Here is a 19,683-nt window from a genome sequence, read left to right as displayed (position 1 = left end):
CCCCTGGGGCAGCCCAGGTGTGCCTGTCGCAGGGGGCATGGAGGAGGCCCCCAGGGATGGGACAACAGGGGTTCTCTGCGAGGACAGTGATGGGGAGCAGCAAGTGGAGGGGGAAAGGGAAGGCCTTCAAGAAAGCCGGGACGTGATGGCTGGTTCGCGGAGACTGACATTGCCCCTGCCCCCCCGACATGGCTGCTGGGATCTCCTTAGGAATGTAGCATTGGGGAGGAGCAGAGAGTGGGGGACCCTGCTCTGAACTGGAGACCTGGGGGCACGAGGAGGGGGACCAGTCAGCGCGGTGGAGGGCCTGCTCAGTGGACCACTATGGCCGCCAGCTCCTCCATCTGCCTAGCCCTCCTTGGTCCCGCGCAGCACCCGCAGCACCCTCGGCGACAGGCAGTGGGGCTGGGGGCAACCCCAAGACGTGCAGCTGGGTGCCCGGGAGCCAGATGCCGGCAGACCTCAGGGCAAGGGCTAGAGGTGGCCACCTCCTCCAGAGATACGTGAACAGCATTTATTTTCCAGGCCTTCAACAGACGTTCCAGCTGCTGACTCTGCCGGCCCCGAGCGGCCCCGGGGCCGGAGGTACAGGACACCTCTGAGCTGGTCAAAGGCAGGATGGCGTGCGGTGCCTGGAGACCGGTGTGCCCTGGAATCTGGGGTGTTTGCTGAATCCACGGTGGGTCCCGAGGGGAGCAGGGACCAGGCAGGCAGGCAGGGAAGGGGCTGCAGCTCAGAATGAGGGCTCGGGGCCCTCTTGCTCCGGAAGCACCTCACTGCTGGCACCCTGGCCGACGCCGCAGACCCGGGCGAGGGGACTTCCCTGAGGGTGGGGGAGGCCTGCTGGACCCTCGGCTCCTTCCGGTCTGGAGCCCTGAGGCCAGCCGGCAACCCCTGGGTGCGCGTGTCTTGTCCAGGGCCCCTGGGCCAGCCCTGCCCCGAGATCAGTTTAAGGCCTGGCAGGGCTGGGGGAAGGGTGGGAGACATGCAGTGGGCCTGGGATGTCCCAGAGGGAGCCCCCGGGCCGGAGCACGAGCCCCCCAGGCGCTGAGCCAGGGGCCCTGAGGTCGGGGCCCCATGGAGAAGCCCAGAGCACAGTCCAGCTCAGCGGGGCCGCTTGCTGTCCAGGACGGCCTTCCAGTCGTCGGCCCACGAGTGCAGCCTGCGGCTGGGGGGCTGCAGCCGCACGTGCCGGTTGTGGCAGGCCGTGAAGAGAACGTGCTCCCAGCTGGGGTGCGGCTCGGCCCCTGTGGGTGGGAAAGCAGCACTTGAGGCCAGTGCCAGGAGGCCCGGAGCGACCTCGGCGACAGCGGGCCTGAGACCCGGCTTCCCGTCGGCCAAGTGCTGACCGCGCCAGCACCCGGCTCACGGGGTAGGTTAAATGAGATGGACCACGTGCCGCAGCACCCGGGATGGCCCCCAGGGGACACAGAGCCAACAGTGGCTTCCGTGGTCGTTGTCACCAAGGCCACTGTCAGAGCCAAGCCCTGCTGACGCCCTGCCCTTCCCCTCTGGCGCTTGGCCTTCCCTGGCTGGCCGGCGTCGGCCCCGCAGCTTACCACCCGGTGACCGTGGGTAACCTTCAATCCCTCAAGTCCACCTGTCCTCGCCGGCTCTCTGGTGCTGATCCTCCCCTCAGGTTGCGGCCTGACTCCCTGGCCCCTTCTGCGCAGGCCTCCCCCCTGCTCCCCGTGGTTGGAGACAGAAGCTGCCCCCCCCACCCCGCATGCACCCTGACTCTCCTTGTGGAAGCACTTGGCTTGGGAGGTCAGGGGTGGGCACACGCAAGAATCCCACCCTCTGGACACACTGACCAGTGTGGAGATGGGTGTGGTTCCCGAGCTCCAAAAGCCATTAAGGAAGCGACATTCTGTATTCTCCCGCCAAGGTGTCCGAAAGAATAGAATTTAACCCTGAAAGCCCTGCTGGCTTCCAAGACAGGCTGCCCGAGTACAGAGGCCAGGCAGGGCGGTCAGGAGATAAGGCAACTGTATCCTGGGGGCTGGTGTCTGAGTTCCTAGACTTAGCGCAGCCGAAGCCTTCCTGGCCCGGCGAGGGGCGCTGGTGTCCCTTCTCCTCCCCGGGGCAGCGTACGGTCTGTTCGCCTGCTTGTTGGGAGAGAGTCCCCCATAAGCAAAAGGACCAAATACAGTTCCCAAAGCACCTTCAACTGGACACATTATGCTTTTCTGTTTTCCAAGTAGGTTCAGTCCATACTGCTCTTGGGGGGAAAAATGGCCTTGCTGCTAAAAACAAATGTTTGGAGGCCAGCGTGGTCCTCATCTTACATGAGGAAGGCAAGGCTTCAAGGTATAAAGGGGCTCATGGGACAAGCTACCCCAGGAGCCAGGACCTGCTTCTCCAGACTCCCGGAGGCGAGGCCCCTTCCAAGAAGGCCACATGCTGCTGGATGCTGAGAATAACCTTGCCTTCCGGGCAGGGGCGCATCGAGGCTGAAGGCCTAATACAGCCTTGGTGATTAGGTGGGGACCCCTCAGGACAGGGGCTGTGAGGCCAGCTCTGCAGGCCCTCGGCCCCAGCAGCTCTCAGCTCTCAGCACTGGCTCCTCACCTGCGGCAGGCCACTTGCCTGTGATGTCTGGCCGGTCGTCTATGAGGAGGTCGGCGGAGACCACGGTCTTGTCTGTGGCCAGCACGATCTGATCCAGGAAGTCGGGGCCAAAGTGCTTCTCCACCCAGGCGTACTGGAACACAGACAGGGAGAGGAGAGGGCAGGCCGTTAGGCCTGGGCACAGACACGGGGGGGGCACAGCCAGGCTTTCTCCGGGAGGAAGGGCCGCCGTCCGGGAGATGTGATGATCCCAGTGGCAGCAGAGGAAACGTGTCAGGGAGATGGTGGGACTTGTCCATGCCCCCTTAGCTAGAAAGCAGCAGAACCCTGGCTCAAACCCAGACTGCCCACACCCCAGCTCCAAGCCCACATGCGCTTGGCCTACAACCCAACACTCATGCTATGAAGGCCTCCTGCATCTTTGTTTTTTAATGTTTATTTATTTTTGAGAGGGGGGTAGAGAGAGAGTGGGACAGAGGATTCAAAGTGGGCTTTGTGCAGGGCTCGAACTCATTCATGAACCATGAGATCATGACCTGAGCCGAAGTCAGACATTCAACTGACTGAGGCGGCCAGGTAGCCTGTCATCACCTATTATCTTTTTTAAAAAAATTTTTTTTAATGGTTCTTTCTTTCCTTCAAAAAAAATTTTTTAATGTTTTTTATTTATTTTTGAGAGAGAGAGACAGTGTGAGCAGGGGAGGGTCAGAGAGAGGGAGATACAGAATCCGAAGCAGGCTCCAGGCTCTGAGCTGGCTGTCAGCACAGCCCCATTGCGGGGCTCAAACCCACGAACCGTGAGATCATGACCTGAGCCGAAGTCAGACGTTTAACTGACTGAGCCACCCAGACGCCCCTGTTTATTTCTGAAAGAGAGAGACAGAGACAGAATCTGAGTGAGGGAGAGGCAGCAAGTTGCCCAGACCATCCATGGGAAAGCGGAGGTAGTGGCAGTATTACCTCATGGGACTCCTTTGGGGATTCAATGGGAAAATGCACATAAAAGTCTTAGCACGGTGCCTGGCACATGGAAAGTGCTCGTACCAGGCAGCTGCACAAGGGTCCCCGCTTCTGGCCTCATCTCTCATCTCCTGTGGCTCTCATGTGTCCCAGCCGCAGGACGTAGACAAACCATTTCACCTTCTAAGACCAGTGTCTTCGCAATGTTGTTGATATGATTACATTAAATCTATGCAGGACACAGAGTAATGCCTGACACACACTAAGTAGTTATTAAATGTTATTTTAGTTAAAATTTGGTAGCCCTAAATTTTATGTAAAAAAGCTACCAGAATGAAGAGGTTTAGCAAAATGGCAGGATACAAGGTCAACATGCAAAAATCATTTGTATTTCTATCCATTTGGATATTGAAATGCAAGAAACAATACCTTTACAATAACACCAAAAATAAACATGAAGTAGGTTGACTCTACACTTCTAAATAGTTCAGATGGTAAAATTTATGGCATGTGCACTTTACCACAATCTTCAAAAATTAAAAAAAAAATACTTTAAAAATAAGGACAGGCTTTATGCAAAAAAAAAAAAAAAGCAAAACACAAAATAGGAATAAATTTAACAAAATGTGTGCAAGCCCCATATGGTGATGAAATACAAAATATTCCTGAGGGAAATTTCGAAGAGCTAAAGAAATTGTCATTTTGTATGAATGACACGTAGGAACGTTCCTTGCTCAGTAAATTCAGTAGATTCAGTGTCGTTAGCCTCCACTGATAAGATGCAATTCAGTGAAATTCCCACCAGGCTAAATGAAGAATAAAGTTGGAGAACTCACACTGTTTTCAAGAGTTACTCTAAAACTACAGTAGCCAAGAATGGTGTTCGCATGAGGATACACATTTAGATGAGAGACAGAATATATTTAAGAACAGATGGAAAGGTACCAAGGTAATCCAACAGAGGAAGGATGGGCTTTCTGACAGAAGAACAGCTGAGACTTTCACAGGCGAAAAAAGGAAAAAACAGAACAAAAAAACCCAACACACAAAAACTTCTATTTTTAACTCCTACCATATGTAAAAAGTAGCTTGACATGGACCATAACCTACATATAAAACCTAAAATTATAAACACTGCTCTTCCAAAGCTACGGCTAAGAAAAGGAAAAGAAGCCACAGACCAGGAGAAAATATTTGTGAAACCCATTATCTGATAAAGGACTTGTATCTAGAAGATACAGAGAACTTCCACGACTCAAATGAAGACAAAGAGCCTAAAGAAAAATCAGTCAAAAAATGTAAACATTTTATCAAAGAAGGTATATAGAGGTCAAATAAGCACAGAAGAGGTGCTCAACATCGTTAGTCATTAGGGAAACACAGATCAAAACCGCAGAGAGGTATCGCCAGGAACCTACTAAAACAACTGGAATTTAAAAAGATTGAGGGGCGCCTGGGTGGCTCAGTCGGTTAAGTGTCTGACTCTTGATTTCAGGTCAGGTCATGATCTCTTCTTGGTTTGTGGGTTCGAGACTCACATTGGGCTCTGTGCTGACAGCTAGCTCAGAGCCTGGAGCCTGCTTCCAATTCGGTGTCTCCCTCTCTCTCTGCCCCTCCCCTGTTCACTCTCTCTCTCTCTCTCAAAAATAAAATAAACATTAAAAAAAAAAGTGAAGCAACTAGACATCCAACACATTGCTGGTGGGAATGCAAGATGGGACAGCTGCTTTTAATTTTTTTTTAATGTTTCTGTTTATTTCTAGGAGAGAGAGAGAGACAGCGTGAGCAGGGGAGGGTCAGAGAGAGAGGGAGTCACAGACTCTGAAACAGGCTCCAGGCTCTGAGCTGGCAGTCAGCACAGAGCCCGACGTGGGGCCCAAACCCACGAACCGCGAGATCATGACCTAAGCGAAAGTCGGACGCTTAACCGACTAAGCCACCCAGGCGCCCCGGGACAGCTGCTTTTAAAGACAGTTCGACAGTTACTTTAAAAGTGAAACACACACCTACCATACAACCCAGCCAATCCTCCTCTCGGTATCTGCCCTACAGAAATGAAAGTGTATGTCTACCCAAGATGTAGACATGACTGTTTACAGGAAATTTATTCACAAAAGTCAAAAGCTTGGAACATCCCAAATGTCCATCAACTGGCACATGGAGAAACAAATGATGATATAGCCATATAGCAGAATTATGTTCTGCAACAGAAAGGAATAAAGTACTGATGCATACAACAACACGGGTGAATCTCAAAAGTATTATGGCTTTACTTTTTTCCTGAGAGAGAGACAGACAGATGGACTGTGAGTGAGGGATGGGCAGAGAGAGAGGGAGACACAGAATCCAAAGCAGGCTCCAGGCTCTGAGCTGTCAGCACAGAGCCTGATGCGGGGTTTGAACTGGCGAACTGCAAGATCATGACCTGAAGTTGGACGCTTAACTGACTGAGCCACCCAGGCGCCCCTCAAAAGTATTATGCCTTAAAACAAAGCCAGATACAAACTACGAGTCTATAGTATATGACATTCCATAAAAGGCAAAACTGGAGGAATGAAGAACATATCAGTAGTTCACTCCTATCAACAACACGCAGAGAGGGAAAGGGCGGGGAAAATGGACTGACTGAAAGGGACACAAAGACACACTTTTTTTTTTTTTTATTATTTCTTAGAGCACTTCCAGGTTCACAGGAAAATTAAGCACAAAGTACAGAGAGCTGTCAATTACTCCTATCCCCAAATATGCACAACTTCCCCCTTTACTCATATCCTGCGACAGAGTGGGGTGTTTGTTATACTCAGTGAACCTACACTGACACGTCGCTATCACCTAAGTCCATATTTTACGTGAGGGCCCTCTTGGTGTTGTACATTGTACGGGCTTGGACAGACATATAACGACCTGTATCTGCCATGAATAATTTCATTGCCTGAAAATCTGCTCTCCGTCTATTCTTCCTTCCCTTCCACTGATCTTTTTACTGCCTCCACGGTCGTGCCTCCACAGAATGTCATATAATTGGAATCCTATGATATTCTTCAGATTGGCTTCTTTTACTCAGTAATATGTGTTTAGATTCTTCCATGTCTTTTCATGGCTTGATGGTTCATTTCTTTTTAGTGCTGAAAATATTTCATTCCCTGGGTGTACCGTAGTTTATTTATTACCCATTTACCGACTGTAGGATATCTTGGTGGCTTCCAAGTTTGGGCTATAAAGCTTCTATACACATCTGCATATGGGTTTTCCATGGACTTAAGTTTTTAACTAATTTAGATAAATACCACGGATTGTGCTTCATGGATCAAACAGTAAGAGTATATTTACGTGTGGAAGGATGTTCCCAAATGTGCTCTTCAAGTGGCTGTCCCATTTTGTATTCCCACCAGCAATGAACGAGAGTTGCTGCTGTTCCACATCTCCTCCGGGATTTGGTGTAGTCAGCGTCCCGGATTTTGGCCATTCTAACAGGTGCATAGTAGCATCTCACTGTTGTTTTAATTTTCGGTTCCCTAATGGCAAAGGATACTGAGCACACTTTCGTGTGCTTATCTGCCATATGTAAATCTTCTTTGATGTGGTGTCTGTTTAGGTCTTAAAACCATTTTTTAAAGGTTTCTTTTTAAAAAATGTTTACTTATTTATTTTGAGAGGGAGCGCACACTACCCGGGGAGAGGAGCAGAGAAAGAGTGACAGAGAATCCCAAGCAGGCTCCATGCTCAACACAGAGTCTGATGTGGGGCTCGATCCCACAACACTGGGATCATGACCTGAGCCGAAATCAAGAGTCAGACGCCTAACTACTGAGCCACCCAGGTGCCCCAAGACCATTTTTTTAAATGTTTATTTATTTCTGAGAGAGACGGAGACAGAGTGTAAAAAGGGGAAGGACAGAGAGAGAGAGAGAGAGAGAGAGAGAGAGAGACAGAATCAAAGCAGGCTCCAGGCTCTGAGCTGTCAGCACAGACTCTGATGTGTAGGGCTTGAACCCATGAACCGCGAGATCACGACCTGAGCTGAAGTCAGACACTTAACCGACGGAACCACCCAGGTGCTCCTTTATAGTAAGTCTTAAAAATGGTTAACATCAGTCTTCTAACTTCACTCTTTTCCTTAAATGTTGTGTTGGCTCTTCCAGGCCTTTTGTAAACTTTAGAATCAGTTTGTTAATATCCACAAAATAACAGCACTGGACTCTGGGATTCCCTCCCTTCCTGTATGTCGAAGAACATCTTTATTTCTCCTTCACTTTTGAAAGACAATTTTGCTGGGGAAAGAACTATAGGTGGGTGGGTTTTTTCTGTCAACACTTTAAATATTTCCCTCTACTCTCTTCTTATTCACATGGTTTCTGAGGAGAAGTCAGATATCATTCTTATTCTCTTGATCATTTACAGGACGGTGTGTTTTTTTTTCCCCCTCTGACTTCTTTCAAGGTTTTGTCCTCCCCTCTGATTTTCTGTAATTTGAATATGACATGCCTAGGTGTGGGTTTGTTGTTTTGTTTTGTTTTGTTTTTTTTCCCTCATTTATCCTGCTTGGTGTTCTCTAAGTTTCCTGGAGCTGTGGTTTGGTGTCTGATATTAATTTGGTAAAAAAATGTTCAGTCATTATAGCTTCCAGTATTCTGTTCCTGTCTTTTGCTTCTCCTTCTGCTATTCCTCTTACATGTATGTGACACATTTTATAGTTGTCTCCTGGTTCTTGGATATTCTGGGGTTTTAGTTTTAGGGTTTTAGGTTTTTTTTTTTAACACTCCTTTTCCTCTTTGCACCTCAGTTTCGAAGTTTCTCCCGAGATCTCCTCCAGCTCGGACATTCTTTCCTCAGCTGTGTCCAATCTACCAAATGAGTCCATCAAAGGCATTCTTCATTTCTCTTACACTGTCTTGATCTCAAGCATTTCTTTTTTATTCGTAGAATTCTTTGAGCTCTCTTCAAACTGTGTATTCCTTGTGACTTTTTGCTGAAAGCCATACACAACATACCGGGTAAGAGGAACTGTGGTAAACAGACCTTCAGTAAGGTGGTGGAGGCCTGGGGTGCAGATGGGCAGCGCTCACTAGGCCCACGATGATGGGCCCATGTCCCTACACTGTGAGCCTCATTGGTCCATGACAGTTTTTCCCTCTTGCTAAGGGATCAGGGATAGCTAAGTGGGCTGGAGTTGAGGATTTCTCCTTCCCCAGGTCAGTTAAGTTCTGATAAAACTCCAGCAACTGAGGCTTTGGTAAGGGCCTTGTTAAGACTAGAATATTCTGGCATATTTCAAAATACTTACTTTTTTCCTCCCCCTACCAGAAGCACAAGGGAATTTTTTCCTGAGCTTTACTATGAGAAGCTGGTAACACTCCTAAAAGCAAAACTCACAACAGTGTGGCCCCCCCCACCTCCCCCACCCTGTGCCTGGGCCCCTCGAGGAAGCATTTCAGTGCTGAAAGTGTTCTGTTTTGATTGTGGTGGTGATTATCCTTTAAGGAGGTATATTTGTTGAGTTTAAGTTATATCTTAATAAACCTAATGCAAAAAAAGAAATGGCAACAAAGTCAACTTTTAAGATTGAGATTTTGAGATTTCTGCCAAACTGCCAACCAGAAAGGTTTTAGGTCAATTTCCATCAGCCATATATGAAAAGGCAAACATTTACCCAATACTAATTATTACAGTTTTTAAATGATTGTCCCTAATAGGAAAGAAATCACATCAAGTGTAGTGACTAATAAAGTTAAGTGTTCCGTGCATAAGTTCACTGTAGTTTTTTGCTTTCAGGGAACTTTCTATTCACATCCATAGCCCATTTTTATTTAGGGTGTTCCCTGTTTCCCGTGGGTGTAAGAAGTCTTTCAAGTCACCCCCATGGAAACAATTAGGTCCATTTGGGTCTTGGTTACTGTCTTGCTTTAGGTACTCCTGACATCCGGTCTGGGTCATGGCCGCTGGCTCTACGTGGCCTCCACCGGTGGACCCCTAATAGTGCTGCTGGGGGTGTTCAAAACCCCAATGGGATTTATGAAAGCTTTGTTACAAATCCTTCAAAAGCCTCTCAGTGCCTGTAGCCCGAAGTACAAACTCCTGATTACCGAAGGCCCTGCCTGCCTATTCAGTCTCATCCCTAGCCTCTCCCCTCCCATTTGGAACCCGCAAGCACAATTTCCCTCTCATGCCTCTCCATCCTCACCCCCCATACCCCACGCCCCCATCAAAATCCCTGGAATGCCTCTTGGCCTTTGCACATGCTATTCCTGCCACTCAGAACTCACTCTCCCACTTCTTTGTCTCATCTCCACCACTCAACTCAGTCCTTACTTTTCCCAAGAAGCTGGCCCTGGCTTTCTCCTCCTGTGTGAACCACAGAGCCTGTGACACAGAGTGATAGCCACCTCTCTTCCTACCACACAGTCATCAGCTCCTGAACGAGACACGGGGCATTTTGTAAGCAACTGCAGCAGATTGCTCAGAAGATGTTTGCTGACTGAATGCCGACCAAAAAGGCATTTATATTTTTATTGCAAAAGTAATGACTTATCAAAGAAAATTTGAAAAATCAAGGAACGTTAGAGAAAAACACCTATAGTTAGTTCTATTTCCTTACCTTTTTAAATTTACTCTCTTTTTTCAGAGATAGAAAGGCACGTGGGAGCAGGGGAGGGGGCAGAGGGGGAAAGAGAGTCTTATATAGACTACATTTTGAACGTGGACCCCAAAGCATAACTTGATCCCAGGACCCTGGGATCATGATCTGGGCTAAAATCAAGAGTCAGGTGTTCAACTGACTGCACCACCCAGGTGCCCCTACTACTTTTTAAACATAGTCGTAATTAAACTTTATATAAAACTTATAAAACTTATTTTTCCAGGATCCAAGAAAGCAGAAAAACTAATCAACTATAGAATTGTCCAGGCTTTCTGGTTTGAGAAAAGTGTGTTAAAGTTCATTCTATCTTTACTGCTGGGCAGGAGAATTTGGAGACAGATAGAAACAAGGGGGTGACACGTACTGCTAGCAAGCATAGTGCCAGGTGGTTTATGTAAATTTTTTCTTCAACTTTATTGTTTTAAATTTACATTTACTGAGATATAATTGACATGGTAACATCATACAAGTTTAAGGTGTATAATGCATGGACTTGACACATTAATGTAAGGCCACAAGTCTAAACGTCTAAACCAAACTGACTCCATGACAGGTTTTAAGTTTCCCCTCTAAACTAGAAGGCCTGAGTTTCAGCTTTCCCGAAACTATCAGGTAGTTACACATTGCCCAAGGCAGGAGTAACCACCCTTGCACCACCCAATCAGGAAAGGCCAGCGACCACCCTCCACATTGTTAAGGGAGAGGCCGGGAGACAGAAACTATAGATAGGACCCTGTTACCTAATGTTAAAGTTAACCTGTTAGTCACCGAACAAGACCCTAGGCTCGCTCTGTGATTGGTTAAATTTAAAGGTACTCTAAATGTTGTAATTGGATCCCACCAAAAGTAACAAATACTCTAGACAATGTTTATGGTCAAACCCGCTGTCAATGATGTTGAATAATTATGATTGGATCACTGTTCCCATGTCACAACTTCTGTAACTCCCCTGTCTCAAACCCCATTAAAAATCCTACTCTGCCCTTGTTCGGGGCTCTCAGCACGGATCCATTGCGCTGGTGAGGTCTGGGAGCCCGAGCTTATTAAGCCCGTAATAAAGCCCTTTGCCTTTGCATGCGTGACTCGGTCTCCCTGGTGGTCTCTGGTCGGTGAGGATACTACGATCTGGGTATAACATTTACATGTTGCAATATGATTACCACTCGATTTTCTTCAATAATGACTATGGAACGGGGGCGCCTGGGTGGATCAGTCAGTTAAGTGTCCCACTCTTGGTTTCCGCTTAGGCCATTGTCTCACGATTCATGAGTTCGAGCCCCGCAAGGGGTTCTGTGCTAACAGTGAGGAGCCTGCTTGAAATTGTCTCTCTCTCCCACACTCTGCCTCTGTCTCTTTCAAAATAAAGAGGCTTTAATGAAAATAATAACTCCTGTGGAAGGTATTAATACAAGTGCACTGATAAGGAAGCCAAGCCCAGGAGAAATGAGCCAGGAAGTTCACAGGCGGAGTCACAGATCCAAAGGTGAAAGTGTGGCTCTTGGTTCAGCCAGGGCTCAGCAGGGCCAGGTTCCGGAGGAACATTGCTAAGGGTAAGTCAGGGCTTGGACAAGGCAGTCTTCATCCTGTGTACTAGCTGCTGTCTTGGAAGAGAGGTGTCGCCCATTATTCCCCTGATTATAATTTCGGTTCCTGAAAATACTTGAGGATTAAAGAGTTCGGGCCAGATGAAGGTAGAGCTATCCAAGTGTAAATCACTGTTGTCATTCCTAAACCAGAATCTGTCCGAATGACTGAAACTGGATCCAAACTACATGCAGCAAAAGAATCACCAGAAGGACTGCCAAGGGAAGCGATCTCTCAAGACTCCAGGGCATGAGCAGCAAGCTCGTGAAACCAGTCACTGTGGGAGTGAGGAACTCAGTGTAAAGATGATGGATGGGGGGAGGTGGGTGCTCAAAAAGTGGGTGTCACAGGGATGTGACAGGGCGTGGGGCACCTCCCTGACACCTCCTCACCCTCTCAGAGCCGTGTGGGTCCACGAGCAAAGATGTGGCTCAGAAATGAAGGTCTGTCATCCAGATGGCCAACAGACACATGAAACGATGCTCAGCATCCTTCCTTGTCAGGGAAATACAAATCAAAACTACACTGAGATACCACCTCACACCAGTCAGAGTGGCTAAAATGAGCAAATTGGAGGACGAGCAAATTGGATGCTGGCGAGGATGTGGAAAAACAGGCACCCTCCTACGCTGTTGGTGAGAATTTAAACTGGTACAGCCCCTCTGGAAAACAGTGTGGAGTTTCCTCGAAAAATTAACAATAGAACTCCCCTATGACCCAGCAATAGCACTGCTAGGAATTTACCCAAGGGATATAGGAATGCTGATGCATAGGAGCACATGTACCCCAATGTTCATAGCAGCACTCTCCACAATAGCCAAAACATGGAAAGAGCCTAAGTGTCCATCAACGGATGAATGGATCAAGAAGATGTGGTTTATCTATACCATGGAATACTACATGGCAGTGAGAAAGAATGAAATCTGGCCATGTGTAGCAACATGGATGGACCTTGAGGGTGTTATGCTGAGCGAAATAATTCAGGCAGAGAAAGACAAATACCATATGATTGCACATATAGGAGGATTAGGAGGAACTTAACGGAGGACCATGGGGGAGAAAAAGGGGGGAAATAGTAGGGGAGAGGGAAGGAGGCAAACCATGAGAGACTGTTGAATGCTGAGAACAAACTGAGGACTGATGGGTGTGGAGGGAGAGGGGGGAGATGGGCATGGAGGAGGGCACTTGTGGGGATGAGCACTGGGTGTTATATGGAAACCAACTTGACAATAAAATATTTGTGTGGAAAAAAAAAGAAATGAAGGTCTGTGAGCTAGATGTGGTCTTTGCTTTTCAAATGTTGGGTGGAGTCCCCCCAAAAGTCCTGCTCTGCTCAACGAGCAGATCTCAGGAAAACCCCCAAATCAGAGAGGGGAACACAAGTGCTGGGAGATGGTGGGGACACGCCATTACCAATCACAGGTGTCATCATTACTGGCCTGCTTCATTTAGTGAGATAGTGTCCTAAAGTCCAATATGTTCAGGGAAAATGGCTTGACCCAGGATCCTGTACAGAATTATGACTTCTGTCCACAAGCCCTATTAAGATGAGAAAGTAGCCACATCAAAGCAGAAGAATAAGGTTAGCTTTGGGAACTATCAGCCAGCTGAGCAGCCAAAATTGTTTAAAAAAATTTATTGTAGGTTTATTTACTTTTGAGGGGGAAAGAGAAAGAGAGACAGAACACAAGCAGGGGAAGGGCAGAGAGAGAGAGGGAGATACAGAATCTGAAGCAGGCTCCAGGCTCTGAGCTGTCTGCACAGAGCCCAAATTGGGGCTCGAACTCACGAACTGGGAGATCACGACCTGAGCCGAAGTCAGACACTTGACCGACTGAGCCACCCAGGTGCCCCCACACTTGTTTTAGATATAATTCACATACCATAAGTTCCACCAATTTGAAGTATACAATTCAGTGGCTTTTAGTGTATCTGCCACACCAAAGCATGGCCTGTCTTGCTGAGTGTCCCGTGTGCCCTGGACAAGAACGGACATCTACTGTTGTGTGAGGTGTTATATAAATGTCAACTTGGTCAAGCTGGTCTCCAGTGTTTGCTCCGGGCTTCTACGTCCCGACTGATTTTTTTGCCTACTCTATCGGCTATTCAAACAGGCATATTAAAGCCTCTGACAAGAATTGTGAATTTGCCATTTGTTGCCACAAATGGCAAGAATTCATCCTTTTTTATGGCTGAGTCATTTCATTGTATATATTAACTAAATATCTTTATCCATTAATCCGTCAATGGACACTTAAGCTGTTTCCATATCTTGGCTATTGTAAATAATATTGCAATGAACAAAGGAGTGCATATATCTTTTCAAATGACTGTTTTTGTTTTCTTTGAATAAATACCCAGAAGTAAAACTGCAGGATCCTATGGTAGTTCTATTTTTCATCTTTTGAGGAATCTTCATTCTGTTTTCCAGAGTGGTTGTACCAATTTGCATTCCCACCAACCATGCACAAGGGCCCCCTTTTCTCTACATCCTCGCCAACACTTATTATTGCTTGTCTTTTTGATAAGAGCCGTTCTAACAGGTATGACATGACATCTCATTGTGGTTTTGATTTGTGTTCCCCTGGTAATTAATGATGTTGAGCATCTTTTCAGGTACCCGTTGGCCATCTGTGCATCTGCTTTGGAAAATGTCTCTTCAGATCTGTCCATATTTTAATCAGATTGTGTGGCTTGGGAGTTGTTTTTTCTTAGTTGTATGAGTTCTTTACATATTTTAAGTATCATCCCTTATAAGAGAGATGGTTTGCAAATATTTTCTCTCATTCAGGAGGTTGCCTTTTCATTTTGTTGATGGTTTCCTTTGTTGTGCAAAAGCTTTTTAATTTGATGTAGTTATCACTAGTTTATTTTTGCTTTTGTTGCCTTTGTTTTGGTGTCAGATTCAAATCACTGCCAAGATCTATATCAAGGAGATGGCCACCTAGTTTTCTTCTATGTTTTAAGGTTTCAAGTCTTACATTCAAGTCTTTAATCGATTTTGAGTTAACTTTTGTGTATGGTGTAAGACAGTGTTCTAGTTTCATTCTTTCGCATGAGGCCATCCAACTTTCCCACCATTTCTTGGAGACTGTTGAATATTATGTTGAATAAAAGAGTCAAGAGTGGATATTCTGCCTTGTTCCTGCTCTTAGAGGAAAAGCTTTCAGCTGTCACCATTGAGTATAACATTTGCCGTGAATTTGTCATATTCTCCATTATATATTCTTGGGTCCTTTGTCATAAATTAATTGACCATATATGCATATAATTGACGTATATTTCTGAGCTATTCTATTTCATTGACCTATGTGTCCAGTTTCTGTCAGCACTATACTGTTTTGCTTACTATAGCTTTGTAATATAGTTTGAAATCAGGGAGTGTGATGCCTCCAGCTTTGTTCTTCTTTCTCAAGAGTGCTGTGGCTATTGGAGTTCCGAATCATTTATGATTCCAAATTTTAGGATTGTTTGTTCTAGTTCTGTGGGAAAATACCATTGGAGTTTTTGTATTGATAGTGCTAAACCTGTAGATTGTTTTGGATAGTATGAATATATTTTTTAAAGTTTATTCACTTATTTTGAGAGAGACAGTGTGAGTGGGGGAGGGGCAGAGAGCGAGAAGGAGAGAGAGAAGTAGGCCCCACACTGCCACTGCAGAGCCTGATGCAGGGCTCGAATTCACAAAACCGTGAGATCATGACCTAAAAGCCTAAACCAAGAGTCAAACACCTAACCGACGGAGCCACCCAGGCACCCCTTGATAATACGAAAAATTTTCAAATATGAATTCTTCCAGTTCATGAGTACAGAATGTCTTTACCTTTATTTGTATCTTCTTCAACTTTTTTCATTACTGTCTTACAGTTTTTAATATACAGGCCTTTCACCTCCTTGGATAAATTTATTCCAAGGTATTTTATTATTTTTGATGCAATTATGAATGGAATTGTTCTCTTAATTTCTCTGACAATTCATTATTAATGTAAAGAAATACAACAGATTTTTGTGTCGGATTTTGTGTCCTGTAACTTTACTGAATTTGTTTATTACTTACAACAGTTTTCTGATGGAGTCTTTAAGGTTTTTTATATACAATACCATGTCACGTACAAATAGTGACAATTTTACTTCTTCTTTTCCAATTTTGTTCTTGCCTAATTGCTGTGGCTATGATGTCCAATATTATGTTGAATAAAAGTGTCAGGAGTGGATATTCTGTCTTGTTCCTGCTCTTAGAGGAAAAGCTTTCAGCTGTCACTACTTAGTATTACATTTGCCATGAATTTGTCATGACCTTTATGATGTTGAAGCACATTCCCTCTGTATCTGCTTTGTTGAGACTTTTTATTAAAATGGATGTTGATTTTTGTCAAATGCTTTTTCCGCATCTAGTGAGAAGAACATATAATTTTTATCTATTTTGTTAATGTAGTGTATCATATTAATTGATTTGCATATGCTGAGCCATCCTTACATTCCTGAAACAAAGCCCACTTGATCATGGTATATAATCCTTTAAATTTACTGTTGAAATCAGTTTGCTAATATCTTACTGAAGAATTCTGCATCTGTGTTAGTCAGGGATATTGGCGTCAAATTTTCTTTTTTGTGGCATTCTTGTCTGGTTTTGGTATGAGGCTAATGCTGGCCATAAATGTGTGTGAGAGTCCCATTTTTTGGAAGAATTTGAGAAGGGCTGGAATTAATTCTTCTTTGAATGTTTGGCAGGATTCACCATTGAGGTCGTCTGGTCATGGACTTTTGTTCACTGGGAGGTTTTTGGTTACTGACTCACTCTCCCTGGTAGTAACTGATCTGTTTGGATTTTCTATTTCATCATGATTTAGTCTTGGAAGGTTGTGTTTCTCGGAATCTATCCACTTTTGTCCAATTTGCTGGCATATTATTATTCTTGGTGGTCTCTTATCCTTTGTATTTCTGTGGTATCAGTTGTTACAGCTCTTTCATTTCTGGTTTTATTTGAGACCTCTCTTTTTTCCTAGTATATTTTTCTCTATGTTATAACAGGCTGTTTCCTTTTCATTTCACTTTATAGTCATTTTTATATATAATTTACATACCATAAAATTCAGCAATTTAGAGTATACATTTCAGTGGGTTTGCTTTAGTTGTGCAACCATTGCCCATGTAATTCCAGAACGTTTCCATCAGCCTCCCCAAAAACCCTATGTCAATTACCATGAAGAGCCAACTTTTTAATAAATAGTAGTTGGGGCCAAAACGTAACATGAGCCCCAGTTTGAGACTACCAGATAGCACACCAGGTGGGAGGTACCACCAGAGAACGTTCCTGAAATGTTGGCAGGGTGACTCTCACTGCTCCTAAAAGAACCTATGGTTTCTTTTGGTGACAAGTGATGTGCCTTTTAGTGTAAGTCTTATTGGAGGTTCGAGTTCTGGGAACAGTTGGACAATTTTGGTGTGAAATATGTGAAGAAATTTCATTCATTACATTCTTAAGTTCAAAAATTGGCCTACATTTTTTATTTGAGTTTAAGTGAAGAGGCTCACTAATGGGGTGGAAATGTTTAACACTTATTCTTAAAATCAAACACAGAATCTAGCAGACGTATCAGGAGATGAGACTTCAAATGAAAAGCACGTGCCCCACCGTTACATCCAAGCATCTCACTTAATTCCACTTGTGATCACTCACCTTGTGAATGAGGAAAAGTAACAGCCAAAGGTCATGCTTGAGCATGAAGCATTTACCGTGGATTGTTTTTAAATCTCTTTGGGGGGGGGGGGGGAACCACCTAGTAATATCGTGCTAAGTTCTGACTCTGGTGGAATGAGAAAAGGGGGTTGACATAGCACAGAGGTACAGAGCATAGGCTCTGGAGCCAAACTGCCCAAGCCTGACTCGCCATTTCTTGCTGTTGACCTTGGGCAGGTGACTTAACTTCTCTGTGCCTCAGTTCCCTCACCTGTAGAATGAAGATAATAATATTACCTACCTCAAAGGGCTATTATGAAGGTTAATGGATCATTAAAGGTGAAGCCCTTGCCTGAATGTACTACCAATTCATGAGTCAGCTACTCCAGAGCGGGTCTAGGTTTAAAATGTCAGCAAGATCCAGCCAGAAAGAAGGTACTGATAACCAGAATGGGACCTAATTCTGACTCCCTAGGTATGATAAAGAAGTTGACCTCTTAGCGATTGGGTTTCCTTCCTTTGACTGGGTCTTGAGGTGAATCAACTAAGGAGAAAAACTCCCACTTCTGCTGCCAAAGGCTGATGCTGTCGTGGGGGCAAGGCACGGAGGGAAAAACCCTGTGAGAGGTCTGGGTCTGGAGCACCCACTGGGACTGCTGTGAGGGCAAAACATCCATCCTCACCCCACTGCAGGCACCAGCAGAAGAATCATCAGCACCTGTCTGCCCCCAGCCTCCACAGGACAAGAATAGAGGGTCCGTCTACCAGGGATGGGAGGCCAAGGACACAGGGTCTGTCTACCAGGGATGGGAGGTCAAGGACACAGGGTCCATCTACCAGGGATGGGAGGTCACATGGATGGTGGAAGAGGAGGTGGCTGCAGCTACTTTCACCTCTTTGCAGGACACAGTCAGTCAACCTTCCCCTCTGACTTCCGGGGCCCGGGGGTGGTGACAATGTGGGCAAACGGCGACAGAGGGCTGGGAGATAAGCTTGCACCCCAGCCTGATCCCAAGCCTACCTCCTAGCCAGGCCCTAGGGCCACCAGCCAACACGATTCACCCAAAGTTCCTCAAACATACTCCGCATTTTCCTGTCTTCATGTCTTTGTTCAGTGTCCCACCTCCTCCACTGACTGACCCGACGTGGCCCGGCCTGGCCCCTGCCCGCTGCCAACACAGTGCCAACGGTTTGACCCTCCCTGTAGTGCGGGTCATGGTGGACACCCCTTGTGGGAGTCAGGACTTCTATTTCCTGGAATCTATCCTATGGACATAATCATATGAAGATTTATTTACAAGACGACTTCAGCTATTAGCAATCATATTTTTCAAGAATATTTGGTGACAGGAAAATAGGCTAAAACTATATTAAGTAGAAAGAGGATGCTAAAATACATGAGATTTAAGTTTTGTTAAAAAATATTATATTTGATATGCATCTAAGAAATGTGTCTGGGTGGCTCAGTTGGTTAAGCATTGGACTTTGGCTCAGGTCATAATCTCATGGTTTGTGGGTTCAAGACCCACGTCAGGCTCTGTGGTGACAGCTCAGGGCCTGGAGCCTGCTTCGGATTCTGTGTCTCTTTCTCTCTGTCCCAACCCCGGTTTCTCCCTCTCCTCTCTCAAAAATAAATAAACATAAAAAAATTAATATGCGGGGCGCCCGGGTGACTCAGGTGGTTAAGCGTCTGACTTCGGCTCAGGTCACGATCTCACAGTTTGGGGGGTTCAAGCCCCGCATCGGGCTCTGTGCTGACTGCCAGCTCAGAGCCTGGAGCCTGTTTCATATTCTGTGTCTCCCTCTCTCTCTGGCCCTCCCCTACTCATGCTGTCTCTCTTCTCTCTCTCTCAGAAATAAATAAAACACTTAAAAAATTTAAAAAAATTAATATGCATCAAAGAGAAACTAAAAACACCTCAAAATATTAACAGAGTATTTACCAAGGTGGTAGATTTTGTAGTCAGGGTTTTGTTGTTTTCTCTTTTGTTTGGTCAGGGCATCCATTGTCCACTATTACTGAGCCCCTTCCTCTGATAACAGCACCTCAATTTTTCTCTTCAAAGACCCCTGTCCTTAATGGGACGTCAGTCAGGATGCCTGCCCTCCCCTGAACAAGGGCGGGGAGTGTGACCTGAGCGCCCTCCCGGGAACGTGAATCTGGGGCCAGCACACCCACAGACGGGGAATGAAGGGGGCTGTGGTCGTGGGGAGCACGTGTGCTTGGAGAGACCGCCTGCTGGCTCTGGCT

The 19,683-nt window shown here is 46.0% G+C and overlaps 1 protein-coding gene across 4 annotated transcripts in view; it reads right to left on the bottom strand.

The window, feature by feature from the left end:
• Window positions 1-500: 500 nt before the first annotated feature.
• NT5M (5',3'-nucleotidase, mitochondrial) overlaps window positions 501-19,683 on the bottom strand; it is a 37,012-nt gene continuing 17,829 nt past the window's right edge. For 2 of the 4 annotated variants that reach the window (XM_039227265.1, XM_039227267.1), the window contains 2 exons: window positions 2,572-2,704; window positions 501-1,247 (listed from right to left, as the gene is read on the bottom strand). In XM_039227265.1, coding sequence (XP_039083196.1) covers window positions 1,105-1,247; window positions 2,572-2,704 — 276 coding nt within the window. In that variant the 3' untranslated portion in view covers window positions 501-1,104. The remainder of the gene's footprint in view (window positions 1,248-2,571; window positions 2,705-19,683) is intronic. The other 2 variants (XM_039227266.1, XM_039227268.1) reach the window with 1 other exon arrangement.

The sequence above is a fragment of the Hyaena hyaena genome, unplaced genomic scaffold (genome assembly GCF_003009895.1).
Source record: "Hyaena hyaena isolate Hyena2069 unplaced genomic scaffold, ASM300989v1 scaffold_27, whole genome shotgun sequence".
In the NCBI taxonomy this organism is placed as follows: Eukaryota; Metazoa; Chordata; class Mammalia; order Carnivora; family Hyaenidae; genus Hyaena; species Hyaena hyaena.
The sequence above is the reverse complement of the archived record's forward strand: the minus strand, read 5'-3'. Positions and strand labels throughout refer to the sequence as shown.